This window comes from Rhinatrema bivittatum, chromosome 16 (assembly GCF_901001135.1).
Source record: "Rhinatrema bivittatum chromosome 16, aRhiBiv1.1, whole genome shotgun sequence".
NCBI lineage: Eukaryota > Metazoa > Chordata > Amphibia > Gymnophiona > Rhinatrematidae > Rhinatrema > Rhinatrema bivittatum.
Window position 1 is genome coordinate 21,217,121 of NC_042630.1, and position 22,568 is coordinate 21,239,688.

A 22,568-nucleotide genomic window follows, 5' to 3' on the forward strand; every position below is an offset into this window, starting at 1 on the left:
AAAAAGAAAAAGGGCTGAGCCCAAGAGGCGAAGAGAACCAGAATTTGTAGCAATAAAGACAGTCCCAAGGCTCCAGCCCCCGTGCTATCAGCTGAGGCAGCTTGATAGCGCTGCCTCAGCTCGGGAGCTGCTCCTTCAGATCACATCACACCTGGGTTCATAGGACCAGGTCCCCAACCCTCCGGAGAATGATCCTGTGCCTCCGGAGTAAAAACGCCACTATACAGCTTCAGTAGAATGAAGAGTCAAGCGGGCCTCACCACATGGTGGCTGCCATCTTGATCGCGCCGCAGCTGCTTAGGTCTTTGCTTAAATCCACCGGCATCCGCCACCTAGAGAGTTCAACTTCGGGGCCCATTGATCCATTAGGACTCCTTAACTGAATGCTGCTTAGTACGCCCTCCATTTTCGGGCAATCGGGGGGGGGGGAAGCCGCAAGAGCCATGGAGCTCAGACTTCCACTTTCGCTGCTGGTGACGTCATTACTGGAAGACCCTAGTCAGTTTTATATACCGACATTCAAATTAATTTCATGTTGGTTTACAATAACAGAATTCAGTATAGCAAAAACAGAGAATACAATTAAACCTAACAATACATAAACTAAAACATAATACCCTACCATTAATCCATAGTTCTAAAGTTAAAAAATGTCAAACCTAAATACTAAAATTATTACTTATCCATAAAACTAAACTTCTAATCAGTTTCTTTTATTGGATGACCAGAGAGATAGTGGTAAAAGAAATTTAATCTGAGAGTAGGGTGTTACTAGTGATATGCCTCAGGGATCAATACTTGGACTGGTTGTTTTCAACATTTTCATGAGTGACAGAGTGGAAGGATCGTTGGGAAAGGTTTGTCTTTTTGCCGATGATACCAAATTCCTGAACCATGCCCAGATCAGTCCAGATCAGTGGGTTTATGCATCCCTACCAGCAGATGGAGGCAGAGAACAAAACTTTGAGACACTGCTACATAACAGAGAGTGCCACCTACAGTCTCCTCAGTATTTCTCTGTCTCCAGCAGATGGTAAAGTTGCTTACCTGCAGTTGTGACTGAGAGTGGAGACTTGGAAAATTTAGAGTGGACTTCTGCTCCTCAAGGTGTTAGGTTCCATTCTCTGGGCCATCCCTCAGGTTGAGCTGGACGACCAAGGGGTTGGATACCCCTGGCTACTGTGGCCCGCTGTTCTGGGGACCTAGATAGCCTGGGTACTGGCTCCCTCTGGGCACCCTGAAGACCTCTCCTGATTTCCAGTGGCGCAATCCAGGAAAGTACCCTTTCTTGTTCTTTGGTCTTTCTGTGAGCTGCTTTTAAGTTTAAAAAAAAAAAAAAGAAAAATGAGAAGCAGTGAGAGGAGAGGGGCAGAGGAAACTCTGCTCAGAGAGCAGTGCTGAGGTGGTCAGCCAGGCGGGGTTCCTAGTGATTCGCCGGAGCAGGAGAGAGCAGCTGTGTTAGTTTTTCCCCGGGGGAAGGCTTGTGCTGCGGGCTGCAGCGTTCGGGCCTTTTTTTCCTGACTTTCCTGTGCCGGACTTTCGGCGCGATTACGCGTCCTGCCGGCAGCGGTCACACGGATGACATCTTTTTGCAGTGCTGCACTAGGCCCGATTTCAACAAGGGCCTCATAGTGGATAAGCCACGAATGAGGGCCTGTGGGCTATGGGCTGCCCGATTGAATGCATGCTCCCTCTGCACTAAAAAGACTATGATTTCGGTGGCGGGGTCTGCTGTGCTGAAGGACATTCAGGGCTGCAAATTGGAGATGCAGCTGAAGCACTTGTTTGAAGTGTCAGCACTGAGTTTGCGAGCAGCGGTGTGCGCTAGCATGATGCAGCGAGTTTGCTTGTGCTGGATCCAGAAACCTCAGGAGCAGTCTCATCGGGGGGTGCTCTCCCCGGCCCATTTAGAGGCCAGGGTGGCGTATGTGGCAGATGCCTTGCATGATCTGGTGTGTACATCGGCCAGAAATATGGTCTCGGTGGTGGCTGCGCGCCATCTTCTGTGGCTGCAAAATTGGTCAGCAGACAAGTGTCCAAGACTCAGCTATGCAATCTTCCTTTCAAGGGGAATCTGCTTTTTGGGGAGGACCTAGATCAGCTGATGAAGTCCCTAGGGGAGTCCAGGGGAAGCAGACTGCTGGAGGACAAGAAGACCATTAAAAATATTTTCCCGTTTCGATCCTGTTTTCGGGATGCAAGGAGGTTTAGTTCCAGCAGGGGATCTACCTCTTCGGCATCCAAGCAGTCGTCCAGTAGACAGCAGTCCTATTAGGGCTCCAGCAGGTCCTCCAGAGGGGGCCCCAGTCAGGGGACCAGAAGCAGTAAGTCCTCCCAATGAAGCCAACATGGTTCACTCCTCACTGGAAGCTGTAGGGGGCAAGTTGTCCTAGTTTTAAGAGGAGTGGACCAAGCTTACCTCAGACCAATGGGTTCTAGAGGTTGTAAGAGACGGTTATGCCTTAGAATTTTCATACCCGCTCAGGGAGGCCTTTCTGGAGTCCCACTGCGCTTCTCGAAGCAAAAAGGAGGTGGTAGAGGGGACTCTACAAAGGTTAATACACTTAGAGGCTATAGTTCTAGTGCTGCCAAGCGAGCAGGGGCAGGGAAGGTACTCCATGTATTTTGTGGTACCAAAGAAGGGTGGGTACCTTCCGCCTTATCTTTTCATTTACAGAAGTTGAACTTAAATTTGCGAGTACTGCATTTCCGGATGGACACGTTATGGACAGTAATTGCGGCGGTCTGCAAAGGCGAATTCCTGGCTTCTTTGGATCTAACCGAAACCTACCTGCGTATCCCCATTCGAAAGGTTCATCAGAAGGTCCTGTGCTTCAAGGTATTGGACTGGCATTTTCAGTTTCGGGCTCTTCCCTTCGGGTTCGCCATGGCACCCTGGACCGGGAAGGAATTATAGTGCATCCGTATCTGGACAACTGGCTGATCTGGGCAAAGACAGAGGCGGAGTGCAGGTATTCCATCCAGTGCATGATGACCACGCTCTGTTCTGGGCAAAGAGTCACCTAGTTCCGTCTCAGTTGCTGGACTATCTAGGAGTCTGCTTCGATAACCTGGTGGGCCGCGAGTACCTAATGGCAGACAGAGTGTCGAAACTTCAGGCGCATGTGACTTGGCTCTTACGCCTTCCGGTTCCCAGAGTATGGGATTACTTGCAGGTTCTGGGATCAATGGCCTTAACGTTGGATCTGGATCAGTGAGCTTTGGCTCACATGCGACCGCTTCAGAAGGCGCTGTTATCCAGATGGAATCTGGTGTCAGAGCAGTTTTATCTTCCACTGCTGTCTCTTTCAGAATCCAGTCTGTCGTGGTGGCTGTCGAGCAATCTGGAGAAGGGAGTGGATCTGGAAACGCTGGATTGGGTGCTGGTGACCACGGATGCCAGCCTCAGGGGGCTGGGGAGCAGTGTGCCCGGGTCGCTCTGCCCAAGGACATTGGTCAGTGGCAGAGGCCGCCTGGTCCATCAATTGTCTGGAAACGAGAGCTGTACGAAGAGCCCTGGTGGAGTTTCTGCCTCTGGTTCGGGGTTGCAAGGTGCAGGTGTTTTTGGACAATGGAATGATAGTGGCATACATCAACTACTCAGCAAAAGTGTATTGAGTGTGTCTTTTGGGCTCCCGCCCGGTGTAGGGTGACTGGTACACCCCATTGGTCTGGACCAATCAGGGTATGTTCAGGAAAGGAAAATTGGTTCTTACCTGCTAATTTTCATTCCTCTAATACCACAGATCAGTCCAGAGACCCGCCCCAGTATTGCTGCTGAAAGACTGAGGTTTCCTGGTACCTTTCTGGATATTTTGAAGAGTTTTATTACCAGTTAATCTGTTCTTTTGTTGAATTAAGCGGTTGCATATGGGAGTATGTTGGCATCCAGCTTTGGGGTACCCAACCCCTAACGGGTTTTGTGATTTGCCCTAGTATAAGTTAGTTAATCTTGGCTTGGGTACAGGTCAATACTGAGGGGACTGCAAGTGGCACTCTTGGTTATGTAGCAGTGCCTCAAAGTTTTGATCTCTGCCTCCATCTGCTGGTAGGGATGCATAAACCCACTGGTCTGGACTGATCTGGGGTATTACAGGAACGAAAATTAGCGGGTAGCAGCCAGGAAGCTGTGGAAAACCTGAGGAGGGATTTAGCAAACCTTGTCTGGTGGGCGTGAGGATCCCTGGTAACATGTCTATCTGGTGCGAAGGTGGTGGACCTCACGCATCACCTAGATGGAATTTTAGACAGTGCTGTGGAGGAGCCGGCTGTCGTGGTACATTTGGGCATCAACGACATTGGAAAATGTGGGAGTAAGGTTCTGGAAGCCAAGTTTAGGCTCTTAGATAGAAAACCGAAATCTAGACCCTTCAGGGTAGCATACTCTGAAATGCTTCCTATTCCACGCACAGGTCCCCAGAAGCAGGCAGAGCTCCGGAGCCTCAATGCGTGGATGAGACGATGGCGCAAGGAGGGATTCAGTTTTGTAAAGAACTGGGGAAACTTTTGGGGAACGGAGACTTTTCCGAAGGGATGGACTCCACCTTAAGCAAGGTGGAACCAGGCTGTTGTTACTAACCTTTGAAAAGGAAATAGAGCAGCTTTTAAACTAAATCAAAGGGGAAATCTGACAGTCTCACAGCATCTTTAAAGGATACTAATGAAGCAATAGAGTTCGTGAATCCCAACAGAGAGGTTCCAATAATAAGAAAAGTTGACCAAGTGCCTATAATTAAAAACTCACCTGAGCTAAAAGATTCCAATTTATCCCTGTCAACTGAAAAGCAGAATGTAAATACAAACAAAAAACAAACTTTGAAATGTTTGTATGCTAATTCTAGAAGTGTAAAAAGTAAGATGGGAGAGTTAGAGTGTGCAGCACTGGGGGTGATACCTGGGAGCCCGGCTCACTTCCCCCAGTTGGACCAGGACCCGGAGGCTGTAGGGCAAGAATAATTAAAAAAAAAAAAAAAAAATTTAAATTTTTCGATAAACTTATTTTTTGATTTACCCGGACTCTCCCTTCCCTCGCAATCGACTCGAGACCCTTCATTTCTTTTTTCGCCGTAATTTTCGTTCATTTTTTTGCGGTGGAAAATCTGAATTTTTTCTTCTGAGGTAAAAGAATACTGCGGTCTTGTCGGGCTTGTGGAGCCGCGTGCGCTTGTTGAGGGATGGCCTTTGCTCTAATTGTGTGTCTGGGGGAGAGGGAGCCTCCACAACTCCTAAGAGGGTTGTTTTAAGGGTTCAATCAGTCTCCGGGGTTTTTCAGGGCTTGCAGTCTCCCTTTGTAGTCCCGTTCCTACTGAGCGCGGGAACGGGCGCCATTTTGAATTCCCTTGAGTCTGCAAATTCGGCAGCCCTGACAGTGGCGGGGGAGGGGATTCTCCTGCCATCTTTATCCCCTCAAACAATGGTCCCTGAGGGGGACAACTCAGGAGGGATGGGAACAACAGGCAGCACAGATTTCCCCGTTGGGGTTACAGATGCTTCTTCCTCTGACTCTTTTTCTTCAGATTTTGTACTGCTCCTCCACAGGGCTTTTAAGGCACGGAGAGCAGGGAAAAAGAGAGCGCTGGATAAATCTTTGTCATTGAATTCTCAGGCCGTGCCTAAGAAAAGGGCTAAGTCTCAGGTTGGACTTGAACCCTCTGAGTCTAAGCATCCTTTGAGATTAGTGTCTCCTCAGCCTGATTCTACTTCCTCCTCCGATTCTGATAGCCCGGATGGTATGGATGAGCCTTCGCAGCCCCTGGGGGGGAGGGGGGGTTGCTGATGGGGATCGAGACCAGTTAAATGGGGTTCCCCGGGGTTCTCATGTTGTGGAAGGGGATGACCCGAAAGTTGTCCGTTTCTGTAGGAAGGAAGAGTTAGCACCTCTCATTCCCGCTATTTTAGAGGAGTTTGGTATTGAGGCTCCCCATGAAGAATCTCGGCTGGGATCTTCAGACCCAGTATTGTTGGGTGTCTGTGGGCCACCTGCCTCTCTTCCTTTTCATTTCTCAGCCACGGATTTGATTTTTAGAGAATGGGATACTCCAGATTTGGGTCTCAAAGTTGCAAAGGCTATGGATAAGCTATACTCTTTACCAGAGGAAGCTTTAGAGCTGCTTTGTACTCCCAAGGTGGATGCAGCAGTGTTGGCTGTAACAAAAAAGACCACCATCCCTGTTACAGGTGCAACTGCTCTCGAGGATTTGCAAGTCAGAAAGCTAGAGCTTCAATTAAAAAAGATTTTTGAAGCTTCGACACTGGGTCAGAGCTGCTATGTGTAGGAATTTTTCCTTGAGAGCAGGTCTTCGTTGGCTACAACAACTGCAGGCCAATGAATCGCCGACTGAGGTGGAAGCCCTTCAAGTGGGCTGGCTTGAAGTGATCATTGCTTATAGTGCGGATGCCTTTTATGATTTACTCCGCACATCTGCTAGAACCATGGTATCGGCTGTTTCTGCCCGTCGTCTTTTGTGGCTATGAAACTGGTCGGCAGATGTTTCTTCTTAGTTCCGGCTGGGATCTCTTCCCTTCAAAGGCAAACTGTTGTTTGGCAAGGAGCTAGAGGATCTATTTCAGTTTCTGGGAGAGAATAAAGTTCATAGTTTACCGGAAGATCGGCCGAAACAGAGGGGTTCTTTTTCCTCGAAATCTCGATTTCATGGGGGTCGAAAGTCTAGGGCTCCTCGGGCACCTACTCCCTCTTTTAGGCAAAATTCTATGAGGCAACAGTCATGGTCTCAGTCCTTTCATGGGTGACGTTTTGGTAGATCAGGTATCTCCCAATCCACTCAGGGTGGAAAGCCTTCACAATGATGTGATGCAAGTTCACTCCTCTGTTCCAGTGGTCGGAGGCAGGTTGTCTCTCTTTTACGAGGAGTGGCCCAAAATAACATCGGACCAGTGGGTTCTCTCGGTGATAAGACATGGCTACACTTTAGATTTTGCATGCCGTCTCAATCCCAAGTACCTGGTTTCCCCATGCAGGTATTCAACCAAGCGTCAGGCAGTACAGGAGATGTTACAGCATTTGTTGAACATCGGCACAATCGTTCCTGTTCCTCCGTCTCAAAAGCGAAGGGTCTGTTACTCCATTTACTTCGTGGTTCCAATAAAAGAAGGAACCTTCCGGCCCATTCTTGATTTAAAGAGGGTCAACAGGTGTCTTCGGATCCCTCGCTTCCGTATGGAGACGTTGAGGTCCGTCATTGCTGCGGTCCGTCCAGGGGAGTTTTTAGCGCGTCTGGATCTGACAGAGGCGTCTCTCCACTTCAGGATCCGATCACCAGAGGTTCCTGCGATTTTCAATCCTGGGATGTCATTACCAGTTTCAAGCCCTATCTTTCGGTCTAGCGACCACACCCAGAACTTTCACCAAAAATAATGGTTGTGGTGGCAGTGCAGCTTCGTCAGGAAGGATTGTTGGTTCATCTGTATTTGGACGATTGGCTGATTCGAGCGAAGTTGGAGGTCCTTTTCCAGGAAGCGATCCACTGGGTGCTTCAGTTGCTTCAAATGCTTGGATGGGTTGTCAATCTGGCCAAGAGTCGTCTAATTCCCTCCCAGTCATTGGAATTTCTGGGAGCCCTGTTCAATACTCAACAAGGCAGAGTTTTCCTGACATCAGAACTCATTCTAAAATTACAAGGTCAAGTGCAAGCATCCTCCAAAGGTTTGGGATTACTTATAGGTCCTGGGTTCCATGACCTTGACATTGGAACTGGTTCCCTGGGCTTTTGCTCACATGCGTCCTTTACAATCGGCATTACTTTCCCGATGGAGCCGAATTTCAGAACAATTTCACATTTCCCTTCCACTCACGGAGGCTGCCCGATCCAGCTTGGATTGGTGGCTGATTTCGGACAAATTAACCTGCGGAGTTCCCTTGGTGGTTCCGGAGTGGACGGTAGTGACAACGGATGCCAGCCTTTCGGTTGGGGGGCAGTTTGTCTGAGGAAGTCAGTGCAAGGTCAATGGTCCCAAGAAGAGTCTCAAGGGTCCATCAATTGCTTGGAAATCAGGGCGGTTTGACTGGCCTTACAGGTGTTTCTTCCTCTCCTCAAGTGGAAGTCGGTCCGCGTACTGTCCGACAATGCGACCACGGTAGTTTACATCAATCGCCAAGGAGGAACCAAGAGCCAGTCTGTCGTGTTGGAAGCTCTTCTGCTGATCAATTGGGCGGAACAGCACTTACTCAGCATAGCGGCGTCCCACATTGCCAGGGTCGACAACGTTCACGTGGATTTTCTCGGTCGACATCGTCTCGATCCAGGAGAGTGGGAACTTGCAGACAAAGTCTTTCAGATAATCTGCAACCGGTGGGGCACTCCTTGTATGGATCTCAAGGTGACATTCATGAATTCCAAAGCTCCACGCTTCTTTCCTCGCCACAGAGACACGACAGCAGAAGGAGTACATGCTCTGGTGCTTCCTTGGCCGACGAATGTTCTACTTTGTGTTTTCTCCTTGGCCCCTAATCGGCAAAGTCCTCAGAAGAATAGAACTTCATCCGGCAGACGTCATTCTAGAGGCTCCCGAGTGGCCCCATCGTCCATGGTTTGCGGATCTGCTCAATCCGACTGTAGAAGCTCCTCTCAGGTTCCCGGATCTTCCGAACATGCTTCATCAAGGGCCCGTTTGTTTCAGTCAGGTCGATCGCTTTTGTCTAGAGGCATGGCTTTTGAGAGGCAGCGTCTGAAAGGTAAAGGTTATTCGGATGCGGTGGTGGCTACACTTTTACAATCACATAAAACTTCCACTTCCTTGTCTTATGTTCGAATATGGAAGGTTTTTGAGTCTTGGTGCTTAGACCGCAATGTTTTTCCTACACGAGCGTCCGTACCGGATATTCTCTGTTTTCTTCAAGCTGGTTTAGCTAAGGGCTTATCGTGCAGCTCCTTGAGGGTGCAGGTGGCTGCTCTCTGTTGTTTACGGGGTTCCATTCAGTGTCGAGTGCTGGCGGCCCATCCAGATATATCTCGTTTTCTTTGGGGAGCAAAGCATTTATGCCCTCCATTCAGACATCCTTGTCCTTCCTGGAATTTAAATTTAGTCCTCAAAGCTTTGTGTGCTGTACCTTTTGAACCTTTGAAACACGCAACCTTAAAGGATCTTACTTTAAAAGTTGTGTTTCTTGTTGCAATTTCCTCTGCTCGTAGATTGTCTGAGCTTCAGGCTTTATCCTGCAGGGAACCCTTCTTAAGGATTTCTGATTCCGGAATTTCCTTGCGTGTATGGTTCCTTCTTTTCTACCAAAGATTGTTTCCTCCTTTCATCTCAATCAATAGAACTTCCGTCCTTTTCAGATGTCAACTGGTCAGATCCTTTTGCTAAGGACCTCAAGAAGTTGGATGTTCGCAGGGTCTTGATGCATTATCTGGAGGTTACAAATAGTTTTCGTGTCTCGGATCATCTCTTCTTCCTTTGGAACGGACCAAAAAAGGGGTAATATGGCATCTAAAGCGACGATCGCTCGATAGTTGAAGGAGGCTATTAATTCTGCATATTTGTTGAATGGCAAATCCTTACCAATGGGTCTTAAGGCACATTCTACACGTTCTCAGGCGGCGTCCTGGGCAGAATGTCAGCAAATTTCGCCGCAGGAGATTTGCAGAGCAGCCACATGGAAATCTTTGCAAACTTTTACTAGACATTACCGTTTGGATGTCCAGGTTCCGGGGACCGGTGGTTTTGGAGAAGGTGTGCTGAGAAGCGGGCCTTTCCGGATCCCATCCCAGGTAAGAAAAAAAGCTCTGGTACATCCCAGGAGTCTGGACTGATCCGGGTACGTACAGAGAAAGGAAAATTAATTTTTTACCTGATAATTTTCGTTCCTGTAGTACCATGGATCAGTCCAGAGTCCCGCCCACTCAGCACATACAGGTAATGGAGTCTGCTCTTTCACTGATTGTATAATTTTTCTCTGCAGATCAATCTTGCTTTCTGTATTCATCGGGTTCTGTGCCCAATTGAGATTAGTGATCCAGTTATATGTTATAGGTTAGGGTAAATAGTTTGGGTTTTTTCTCATCCATTCTGCTTTGTGACTGATCAATACTGACGGACTGTAGGTGGCGCCCTGCTATATACGTCAGAGTCCTTTAGAATTTCTCTGTCTCTATCTGCTAGAGGGGGGGACATAACCCAGGAGTCTGGACTGATCCGTGGTACTACAGGAACAAAAATTATCAGGTAAGAAACTAATTTTCCTATTTTAGCCAAAAGATCTTTTAGCCAAAAGATGTTTTAGCCAAAAGATCTTCATTCAAAAATTGGAAGAAGGATCCATCATAAGAAAATAGGATTAAGCATTGATAAGACAGGCTAAGAGAGAATTTGAAAAGAAATTGGCCGTAGAGGCAAAAACTCACAATAACAACTTTTTAAAGTATATTGGAAACAGCCTGCAAAGGAGTCGATTGGACCATTTGATGATCAATGGGTTAAAGGAGCACTTAGGGAAGATAAGACAATCGCGGAAAGATTAAACAATTTCTTTGCATCCGTATTTACTGAAGTGGATGTTGGGGAAATACCCATTCCGGAAACAGTTTTCAAGGGTGATGATTAAGATGAACTGAACCAAATCACAATGAACCTGGAAGATGTGGTAGGCCAGATTGACAAACTGAGGAATAGTAAATCACCTGGATTGGATGGTATACACCCCAGGGTTCTGAAAACTAAAAAATGAAATTTCAGACCTGTCATTAAAATCATTCGTTGTACCTGAAGATTGGAAGATGGCCAATGTAATCCCGATTTTTAAGAAGGGCTCCAGGGGTGATCTGGGAAACTTCAGTGCTGGGAAAAATCGTAGAAACTGTTATAAAGAATAAAATCACAAAACATTTAGATAGTCATGGTTTAATGGGACACAGCATGGATTTACCCAAGGTAAGTCTTACCTCACAAATCTACATTTTTTTTTTTTTTTTTGAAGGGGTGAACTGGTAGATGTGGTGTGTTTAGATTTTCAGAAGGCGTTTGACATGAGAGGCTAGTAAGAAAACTAAAAAGTCATGAGATAGGAGGCAATGCCTTTTTGTGGATTGCAAGCTGTTTAAAAGATAGGAAACGGTAGGATTAAATGGTCTGTTTTCACAGTGGAAAGTAAACAGTGGAGTGCCTCAGGGATCTGTACTTGGACCAGGGCTTTTTAATATATTTATAAATGATCTGGAAAGGGGTATGAAGAGCGAGGTGATCAAATTTGCGGATGACACAAAATTATGCAGAATGGTTAAAATCTCAAGCGGACTGTGATAAATTGCAGGAGGACTTTACGAGACTGGAATATGGGGCTTTCAAATGGCTGATAAAATTTAACATGGACAAGTGCAAAGTGATGCATATAGGAAAAAATAACCCTTGCTGTGGTTACAAAAATTTAGGTTCTATCTTAGGAGTTACCATCCAGGATAGAGATCTAGGCATCATAATGGATAATACATTGAAATTGTCAGCTCAGTGTGCTGTAACAATCAAAAAAGCAAACATAATATTAGGCGTTAAGAAGAGAATGGCAAATAAAACGATGGATGTCATAATACCACTGTATTGCTCCATGGTGAGATCGCATCTTGAATACTGTGGGCAGTTCTGGTCACCGCATCTCAAAAAAGATATAGTTGTACTGGAGAAGGTGCAGAGAAGGGCGATCAAAATAAGTAGCATGGAACAGCTGCCCTATGAGCTAAGACTAAGGAAGTTAGGGCTGTTGAGAAGAGACGACTTGGGGTGGGGGGTGGATTAAGTTCTACAAAATCATGAAAGGACTTGAAAAAGTTAATGAAAATCAGTTATTTAGTCTCTCAGATAATAGGACTAGGATGCACTCCATGAAGTTAGCAAGTAGCTCATTTAAAACAAATCAAAATTCTTTTTCACTCAGCGCATAGTTAAGCTCCGGAATTCATTGTTAGAGTATGTGGTTATAGCAGTTAGTGTAACTGGGTTTAAAAAAGGTTTGGATAAGTTCCTTGAGGAAATATCCATAAACTGCTATTAATTAATAAGCAATAGTAGTTTGAGATTTATTTAATGTTTTGGGTACTTGTCAGGTACTTGTGACATGGATTGGCCACTGTTGGAGATAGGATGCTGGGCTTGGTGGACCCTTGGTCTGACACAGTATTGTAATTCTTATTATCCCAGGACAAGCAGGATGCTAGTCCTCACATATGGGTGACATCAGTAATGGAGCCCTATGTACGGAAAACTTCTTTAAAAGTTTCTATGAAACTTTTGAATGGCACCGGAGTGCCTACTGAGCATGCCCAGCATGCTATGATATTCCCTGCCACAGGGGTCTCCCTTCAGTCTTCTTTTTTCCGCGAAGCGGTTAGCCTCGCGGTATAATTGGAGTCTGAGGTGAATTTTCATCTCCAAAAAATTCGGAAAATTTCGAAAAATACTAACTTCATCGCAGGGGTTTTTCCCATTTGTTACCGGCGGTAACTTTTTTCTCTCTCGATTCCCGGCTGGGATCGATATAATTCGGGTTTTCGCCGTCGACGGCCGTCCGGCGCTATGGCCTCCGGGTTTAAAAAGTGCCCGAATTGCACTAGAACAATGTCGATTACCGACCCGCATTTTGAATGTGTTCTTTGCCTAGGCAAGGATCACAACATTCAGGCATGTCCATCTTGTGCTGAAATGACCAGTAAGGGTCGGCGACTTAGGGCCGAGAAGATGGAACAGCTTTTTTCAGTTCAGCTGCTTCCAAGACCGTCCACTTCGGCTCAGTCTTCTCCATCGGCCTCGGTTCGGCAACTGCTGTTAAAGAAAAAACTTCCAGCTGCGGGGGACGCATCCACTCCATCCCCGTCGATTTCATCGAAGGCATCGACTTCAGGAAGCGACAAACAGCCCGAGAAGCATCGCCATCGATGACGGCGGGAACCGGTGACCGGAGACACTACCACAGGTACGGCCTCTCCGGCTAAGAAACCCCGGACGGAAGCAGAGGCTCCAAGGCCTACTGACGGGCGATCCCCACCGATATCGGTGCCGGGTTCCGAACCTCCTCAGGGCCCTGAGGAGGAATCGGCATCGCCAACACCGCCTCCCTCCACAGCTGCTCTGTTTTCACCAGCTGTGCGAGTGGAGCCTGACTCCCTAATACGTCAAGCGGTGCAACAGGCTCTCCGAGAGGCGATTCCACCATCGATGCCGATTCCACATCCATCGATGCCCATTCCCGCACCAACGATTCTGGGGTCATCGATGCCGCGGGAACCGGTACAGATTCCAACCCCAGTACATTCACCGATACCGCATACGCCCCCACCGATTCCTTCTTCGGTGCCACCGATGCCCATGCCGGTGCCCTCACCAAGAATGCCTATTCCAGCACCGATTCCTCAGGGGGATGTTCCCATTCTACATCCAGTTTTCAATAGACTGGACACACTACTGGGAATCCTGACGAAACAATTACCACAGGACCCACTTCCAGGCCCTTCAGAGGTGCCAGGGCCCCCTAGGCCACATTCACCTGTAAAGACATCAGTTCCTTATCCAAGGCCACAGGATGAACCGGATGACTCTCATTCTGAATATTCTTCGGAGGAAGATTTATTCTCTGAACCGTCTCCAACTGATGATCACAGAAAGTCTCCACCGGAAGACCTCTCCTTTACAAATTTTGTTAGGGAAATGGCTGATACCATTCCATTCCCTATACAAACAGAGGTGGATCAGCGACAAAAGACTTTGGAAGTCTTACAGTTTGTAGACCCTCCAAAGGAAATGTTGGCAATCCCGGTTCATGAAGTCTTACAAGAACTTCAACACAGGATCTGGGAGCATCCAAGTTCTGTCTTACCGGTCAACAAAAGGGCTGAGGCCACTTATTTGGTACAACCAACTCCAGGATTCCAAAGAACACAACTGCCCCACCAATCAGTGGTGGTAGAATCCGCCCAAAAGAAGGCAAAGAGACAAAAGTCCCATGCTTCAGTGCCGCCTGGGAAGGAGAGTAGGTTGTTAGACAACCTAGGCAGAAAAGTTTTCCAGGGTTCCATGCTGGTATCAAAAATTTCATCTTACCAGCTGTACATGAACCAATACCAAAGGAACCTTTGGAAACAGGTTCAGGAACTTTCTCTTGCTCTTCCGGAACAATATCAAGAGGCATTTCAAACACTTATACATAAAGGCCTTGACTCTGGCAAACACGAAGTCAGAGCAACTTATGACTGTTTTGAAACAGCAGCAAGGTTATCAGCATCTGCTATAGCGGCAAGGCGATGGGCATGGCTGAAGGCCTCGGATCTTCACCCAGAAGTCCAAGAGTATTTGTCCGATCTACCGTGCTTAGGGGATAATCTCTTCGGAGAAAAAATAAAGGAAGCTGTAGCGACCCTTAAGGACCACTCAGAGACGTTAAAACAATTGTCGTCTCAGCCTCAGGAGTCTCAGGCCTCTTCTAGAAAGTTTCCAAGAAGAGACACTCGACGGCCGTACTATCGCCAACGTAGATACTACCCCCCAGCAGGTAGACAAAGACCTAGCCACCCAGCACAACGCCAGCAGCCTAGACAAAGGCAACCGAGGGCTCAACCACCTCCACAAACGACAGCCACTTCTGGTTTCTGAACATCCCCAGAGAGCAGCAGCTACATCAATCCGTTCCCAGAAACACCTGTAGGAGGTCGCATTCAGTACTTCCACAACAATTGGACCTCCATCACCACCGACCAGTGGGTGTTATCCATCACAACTCACGGTTACAGGCTGGATTTCTTAACTACCCCTATAGAGAATCCACCACTTCACTCTCACTCAATAAATCAACACTCCATAATTCTTCAAACAGAATTATCCACCCTTCTGAGAGCCAGGGCCATAGAACCAGTTCCTGGACCTCAAAAGGGCAGAGGATTCTATTCCAGATATTTCCTCATTCCAAAGAAAACAGGAGGCCTTCGTCCTATCCTAGACCTCAGGAATCTCAACAAATTTCTCAAAAAAGAAAAATTCAGAATGGTATCCCTAGGCTCCATTCTACCTCTTCTTCAAAGGGGAGATTGGCTCTGCTCTCTGGATCTTCAAGATGCCTACGCTCACATCCCCATCTATCCTCCTCATCGCCAGTACCTGCGATTTCGGGTAATGGATCAACACTTTCAATACAGAGTGCTGCCATTCGGTCTCGCATCAGCACCAAGAGTATTCACGAAATGCATGGCTGCAGCAGTGGCACACCTACACAAACAAAAAGTGCACGTGTTCCCTTACTTAGACGATTGGCTCATCAAAAGTCAATCAAAAGAAGGAGCTGTCACTTCCCTCAAGCTCACCATCCAAGTCCTTCATTCCTTGGGATTTCTCATCAACTACCAGAAATCCCATCTGTCACCAACTCATCTACTACAGTTCATAGGTGCAGAGCTAAACACTACGCTAGCGACTGCTTTTCTACCAAGAGACCATGCTCAGACACTTGTCCTCTTAACTCACGATCTTCGCAACCGATTCAAGGTGACAGCTCACCAGTGCCTCATTCTTCTAGGGCACATGGCTTCCACGGTTCATGTAACTCCCATGGCCAGACTGACCATGCGACTTCTACAATGGACACTCAAAACACAGTGGATACAAGCCACTCAACCAATGTCCACTCCTATTTACATCACACAAGAGCTCAAAGCTGCACTTCCCTGGTGGACGCTAATGCCCAACCTGCTCAAAGGCCTACCTTTTCAGCAACCAGTTCCACAAGTGACGTTGACTACAGATGCATCCACCTTAGGGTGGGGAGCGCATATTGGTCATCTAAAGACACAGGGCAAGTGGACACGACTCGAAGCCACTTTTCAAATAAACTTCCTAGAGCTTCGAGCTATACGCTATGCGCTGCATGCATTCAAAGACTGCCTATCACACAAGACTGTTTTAATCCAAACGGACAACACAGTAGCCATGTGGTACATCAACAAACAAGGAGGGACAGGTTCTTACCTTCTTTGTCAAGAAGCAGCACAGATTTGGGACTGGGCCCTGACACATTCAATTCTTCTACGGGCCACCTACCTAGCGGGCATCCACAACACAGTGGCGGATCGCCTCAGTCGTCAGTTCCAACCACACGAATGGTCCTTGGATCCAGCAATAGTATCAAAGATCTTCCAACGCTGGGGACAACCGACGATAGATCTCTTTGCATCCCAGCTCAACTACAAAGTGAACAATTACTGCTCTCTACTCCGACAGCAGAACAGCCTACCAAAGGACGCATTTGCTCGCCATTGGAACTCAGGCCTGTTATACGCGTATCCTCCGATACCACTTATAACCAAAACACTAGTGAAGCTACAATAGGACAAGGGGGCTATGATACTCATAGCCCCATATTGGCCTCGACAAGTATGGTTCCCCACACTGCTAGATCTCTCAGTCAGGGATCCGATTCGCCTGGGAGTAGCTCCCAATCTCATAACTCAGGAACAGGGTCAGTTGCGCCATCCCAACCTTCAATCCCTGTCCCTGACAGCATGGATGTTGAAAGCTTGATCTTACAGCCACTCAACCTTCCATCCGCTATATCTCAAGTACTTATAGCTGCACGTAAACCTTCCACTAGAAAGAATTATTCCTACAAATGGAAACGGTTTACGCTGTGGTGCACTCAGCAGGATTTAGATCCTTTCACTTGCCCCACTACATCGCTACTAGATTACCTTTACCATCTTTCAGACTCTGGTCTTAAGACATCATCGGTAAGGGTACACTTAAGTGCAATCTCAGCTTACCATAATAAGCTGGACGATGCTCCTATCTCCACACAGCCTCTCGTCAGTAAATTCATGAGAGGCCTAACTCACATTAAACCTCCAGTTCATTCCCCAAGCATACTATGGGACCTGAATGTGGTATTAACCAGACTTATGCGGTCTCCTTTTGAACCCATAAATACTTGCGACCTTAAATACCTAACTTGGAAAACGGTATTTCTCATAGCCATTACATCAGCTAGAAGGGTCAGCGAACTACAAGCACTAGTCACATACGAACCCTTTACAAAGTTCCTACATGATAGAGTAGTCCTCCGGACACACCCAAAATTCCTTCCAAAAGTTGTCACGGAATTCCACTTGAACCAATCCATAGTTTTACCTACATTCTTTCCGAGGCCTCACTCTCACCAGGGAGAAAGAGCCTTACACACTTTGGACTGTAAGCGTGCGTTATCCTTCTATTTATACCGCACTACAGCCCAGAGGAAATCCAATCAGCTGTTTGTATCCTATGATCCAAACAAACCGGGTAAAGCAGTGGGTAAGCATACTCTGTCAAACTGGCTAGCAGATTGCATACAATTTTGTTATGACAAAGCAGGCCTTACTCTTCAAGGGCGAGTAAAAGCACACTCAGTCAGAGCGATGTCAACTTCAGTAGCACACCTTCGCTCTGTACCTATTCTGGACATTTGCAAAGCAGCAACGTGGAGTTCTCTTCACACCTTTACAGCTCACTACTGTTTAGACAAAGAGGGAAGACAAGATTCAGCCTATGGACAATCCGTCTTAAAGAACTTGTTTCCAGTATAACCCCATCTCCTTCTACATCCGACCTGCTGTAATTTCGGCTGATTCATTTCAATAACAATACCTCACGGTTACTTCAGCACAAAATGACTCAGCCTCTAGCTTGCTAATCACCCATATGTGAGGACTAGCATCCTGCTTGTCCTGGGATAAAGCAAAATTGCTTACCTTGTAATAGGTGTTATCCCAGGACAGCAGGATGTAGTCCTCACGAAACCCACCCGCCACCCCGCGGAGTTGGGTCCGATACGTTTATTATTTTATTTTTGGCTAACGCTTATTGCTACAAAACAAGACTGAAGGGAGACCCCTGTGGCAGGGAATATCATAGCATGCTGGGCATGCTCAGTAGGCACTCCGGTGCCATTCAAAAGTTTCATAGAAACTTTTAAAGAAGTTTTCCGTATATAGGGCTCCATTACTGATGTCACCCATATGTGAGGACTACATCCTGCTGTCCTGGGATAACACCTATTACAAGGTAAGCAATTTTGCTTGTTCTTATCTAGAGACTGGCAGTTAAGATTTAATGTTAAAGAAAAAAATGCAGAGTAATGCATTGAGGCTACAAAAACCACAGGAAATGTGTACAGTATTGGAGATGAAATTCTTCTAAGCAGAAAAGAGGATCGGGATCTCAAGATGATTGTATCTGATGATCTTAAGGTGGCCAGACAGGTGGATAAAGTGATAGCAAAAGCCAGAAAGAGGCTTGGCTGCATAGGGAGAGGAATAGTCAGCAGAAAAAGGGAGGTGATATTGCCCCTGAATAGATCTCTGATGAGACCTCATTTTGAATACTGTGTACAATTCTGGAAACTGGATGGAGTCTGTCCAGAGGGTGGCTACTAAAATGGTCAGTGGTCTTTGTTCTAAAGCATATGGAGATAGTCTTAAAGATCTAAACATGTACACCTTAGTGAAAAGATGAGATAAGGGAGATAGGATCGAAATGTTTAAATATCTCAAAAGTTTCTATGGAGTGGAGGCAGGACTCTTTAGTAGAAAGGAGGATCTATAACAAGGACTCATGGGAAGAGGATGAAAAGCAGGTAAACTTGGGAGTAATTTTAGGAAATATTTCTTTACAGAGATGGTAGTGGATGCATGGAGGCAAAAACAGTATAGAAATTCAAGAAAGCATGGGATAAATACAGGGGATCTTTGAAGGATTTAAGAGAATTGTAAAGGCTAGATAAATTAGACAGATGGGTGATCTAGATGGGACATGTGGTCTTTTGTGCCATCATGTTTCTGCATTTTCAGTAGAAATTAAGACTGAAATTCTACATCTTAAACAAGGGAAAATAAGGGCACAGCTGGAGGGTAAGAGCAAAGTGCGAGATGCTGTTTTAGTACACTGAGCATTGATTGTCCTCTGTATTGTGAATGTGTATTAATGTAAAGTATAGTAAGCATAACTGTGCCTCTCCTGCTCCCACCCAACATCATGCTTCTCTCACTCCTTCCGTATCTGTGTGCCTTTCACTTTGTAGACCTGGGAGCCTTTAGTCAGCCAGCTCAACTGAGTCCAGGAACCCTCTCCAACCTATTCTCATCTCCTGTGTCCACCACAACAGCTGCTGCTACTGAATTTTCTGTTGGGGACAATGAGGATGACGATGGCATGAAACATCTTCAGCAGGTAGAGCAAGTTTAGTGCAGGGACTGTGTGAAAAGTCTTTCTATGAAACTGCAAAGTTGTGTAGAATTAGTGTTCCCCTTGCCATTTTATTTTTTTTGTGGTGCTGCAGGAGGCAGAGAAGTTGGTGGCCTCATTGCAGGACAGCTCACTGGAGGAGGAACATTTCACCCAGACCATGCAGGAGCAGCGCAACACAGCCGCGGCATTGCCCCTCTCTCATGAGGCTGCCATGAAATGGTTCTATAAGGACCCCCAGGGGGAGATCCAAGGTATGCCGGCGAAGCTCTTACCCCTGATGAGAGCCAGATAAGTATTAAAGGGAGAGATATTACAGAAGAATGAAAACATACAAAATTCAGCATTAGGACAGATTTCTGGGGGTTAGTGGAGTTAACTATTGAGAGTGGATGGCAGTGCAGCCGTTTCAGGTTATAAATAGCCTATAACCAAGGGAACATTTTTACTAAGGGTGTAAAGGAGTTAAAAAAAAAAAAAAAAAAAAAAAAAAAAAAATATATATATATATATATATATATATATATATATATATATATCCCCCCCAAGGAAAAAGAAAAAGCAGGTACTTCCGAGGCCTCCTTGTCCCCACCAACCATTTCTCCCATCTGGGAAAAATGCTGACTAGAATCCTCCCTGCCCCCCGCCCCCCCCACTTGCCTGGGGGCAGGAGGGAGGGTGTATCTGCCCAGGCCAAAGCCTTGGCCTTGTGTAGGCCTAAGCCGCAACTTTTCCTAGGCCTTATGCAAGTCTCAGGCTTGAAGGCCTGGTACCAATGCCTAGGTTGTGGTCAGTCGCCGCAAACCCTGCTTAGGCCCTACGCTTTGGTCTAGGCCTGATGTCTGAGCATATCCTGGAAGACGGGGTTCTGATGCCAAGGCCATACACCAAAATGGTGCCCTCCACTGAGAAGATGTACTGATGTTGGCGTGTCCCCAGCAGATGCCATCATTTGAAGTTAGAAGAGGACATATATGGCCTACATGCCTGGGCCTGAACCTGAGCCAAGGCCCAGGCGTTGGGACCTGTTCTCTGGACCAGGCACTGGTGTCTGGCCTAAGTCAAGGCCTTGGTTTAGGCCGAGGTCCAGGTGTCTGCACCCGGCCTCCAGGCCTGGTCCCAGCTTCAAGCCAGGATTGAGGTGTTGGGACCCTCTGGATTGGGCCCTGGCATTGGGCCTGGACTCAGGCCTTGATCTAGGCTGAGGCCCAAGTGTCGGGCCATAGCATCTGGCCTGGGCCTGGCTGCGGCGTTGGAACCCCAATGGATAAGGTAAATGAAGGTCAGGAAATTTCCTGACCTTGGCAAACTTTTATGGGCCTGGGCCTTTGCTTGGGTCTCTGCCAAGTTCCCAGTGTCAGGCCTGAACCTAGGCCTAGACCTTGGAGTTGCGCTTGGGCGTAGACATATCCCCTGCTTTGGGACTCAGCCTATTCTCTGAGTGAGGCTTAGGCATGATGGGTGACTTTTTTTTTTTCTTTTTCAAAATGAAACAAAATTCTGACAATTTTGTTGAATTTAAATCGTTCATTTTGAAACTTAACCAAAATGAGAGTAAATTTCATTGCCAATTCATATTTCATTCTCCGGAATGCCCATCCCTAATTTTTACTTCTAACTTAAGGTGATTGGCTGACTGTATGCTAGTGTTTGTCTCCACTGCAGGTATGGAAGCTGCTTCCTTTTGGTCCTTACTGTTTGGCTTCCTTCTCTACCAAGCCTTTGCCTCTTAATTTATGTCCTTAGAATGCTCACAGCAAATCATTTCAACCTTGTACAGCTTAATCTGGAAATAAATGAAATTGTACTGCTAGACATTATACCTAGTTTCTACTGCATGCAGTGACCGTTTTGTATATCTGTGGGAGCTTCCTGAGCCAGGAATGCCACACTGATTACCGTATTTTTCGCTCCATAAGACGCACCTGACCATAAGACGGGGTGGGGGGGGGGGGGGGGGATTTTAAAATTTAAAAAAAAAAAAATGGTGTGCTAAACCGGCTCTGTTCCCGGGCGTCTGTGCGTCTTATGGAGCAAATTAGGGGAGCGCATAAAATTTTTTTTTTGTCCCTGTTTCGTTTTCGGGTCTGGGGAGGACCATTTCGGTCTACTTCCCTGATCAGAAAACTTTTATTATTCTCTTTCTGTGGGAAAAACAAAAAATCCCCCATCCCAACCCTTTAAATTTAATTAACTACAACCCCCACCCTCCCCCCCCAGGACTTGCCAAAAGTCCCTGGTGGTCCAGTGGGGGTCCGGGAGCGGTCTACTGCACTTGGGCCGTCGGCTGCTAGTAATCAAAATGGCGCTGATGGCCCTTTGCCTTTACTCGGCCCCTGTCACATGGTAGGAGCAAAGGAAGACGGGTGCCAGCTTGGCATGGGCTGTCCATTGATCCTACCATGTGACAGGGGCCGACCAATGGCACCGGTAGCCCCTGTGACATAGTAAGGGCAAAGGGCCATCGGCGCCATTTTGATTACTTGCAGCTGACAGCCCAAGTGCAGCAGCTTGCTCCTGGATCCCCGCTAGACCACCAGGGACTTTTGGCAAGTCTGGGGGGGGGGGGAGGGTCAGGAGGGTGAGGGTTGTAGTTAGTTTTTTGTTGTTTTTTTTTATATTCGCTCCATAAGACCCACAGACATTTTCCCCCCACTTTTGGGGGGGGAAAAGTGCATCTTATGGAGCGAAAAATACGGTAATTGATAAAGAACCATTGGTTATGTAGGCTGACGAAACACCTAGGTCTCTGTAGATCTTATAACACTGTGTCACCTTTTGTTTGTGCTGCATGGAGCAACCTCTTCTAACTTATGTGACTTTCTTTTTTCCCTACTTCCTCGTATTGCTGCTCCAGGCCCCTTCACCACCCAGGAGATGGCGGAGTGGTTCCATGCTGGCTACTTCACCATGTCCCTCCTAGTCAAACGTGGCTGTGATGAGGGCTTCCAGCCCCTGGGGGAAGTTATTAAGATGTGGGGAAGAGTGCCTTTTGCTCCTGGGCCATCACCACCACCACTGTTGGTAAGTACTTTACTGCTACTGTTCTTTAAATTTTTTGTGTGAGATTTTTCATTCATCTGTACAAAATTAACAATGCTCAGAGTTCTATTGACTAGATCTGATGGTTGTTTTGTTCTCTGATGACAGGATGACTTATCGGTTATATTGGGTGGAATCATGTACCTGCAGCATGTCGTGTCTTTTTTTTTTTTTTTTTGCCAGGGCAAATGGAAGTTTGGGGGGTTTTATTCCTAATCATGGTTCACAGCTTTTCAAAGCTATTTCAGCTTTTTTTTTTTTTTTTTTAGAAATTTTTCCCCTTCAAATTCAGTGTGAGACAGGTTCCTCTTCTCTCCATGTGG

The 22,568-nt window shown here is 46.8% G+C and overlaps 1 protein-coding gene across 6 annotated transcripts in view; it reads left to right on the top strand.

Annotated features, from left to right (window-relative positions):
- The window catches only part of GIGYF1 (GRB10 interacting GYF protein 1), a 459,255-nt gene that overhangs the window by 257,069 nt on the left and 179,618 nt on the right, over positions 1-22,568 (top strand). For all 6 annotated transcript variants that reach the window (XM_029581610.1, XM_029581609.1, XM_029581612.1 and 3 more), the window contains 3 exons: positions 19,040-19,188; positions 19,298-19,457; positions 22,061-22,227. In XM_029581610.1, the coding sequence (XP_029437470.1) occupies positions 19,040-19,188; positions 19,298-19,457; positions 22,061-22,227 (476 nt within the window). The remainder of the gene's footprint in view (positions 1-19,039; positions 19,189-19,297; positions 19,458-22,060; positions 22,228-22,568) is intronic.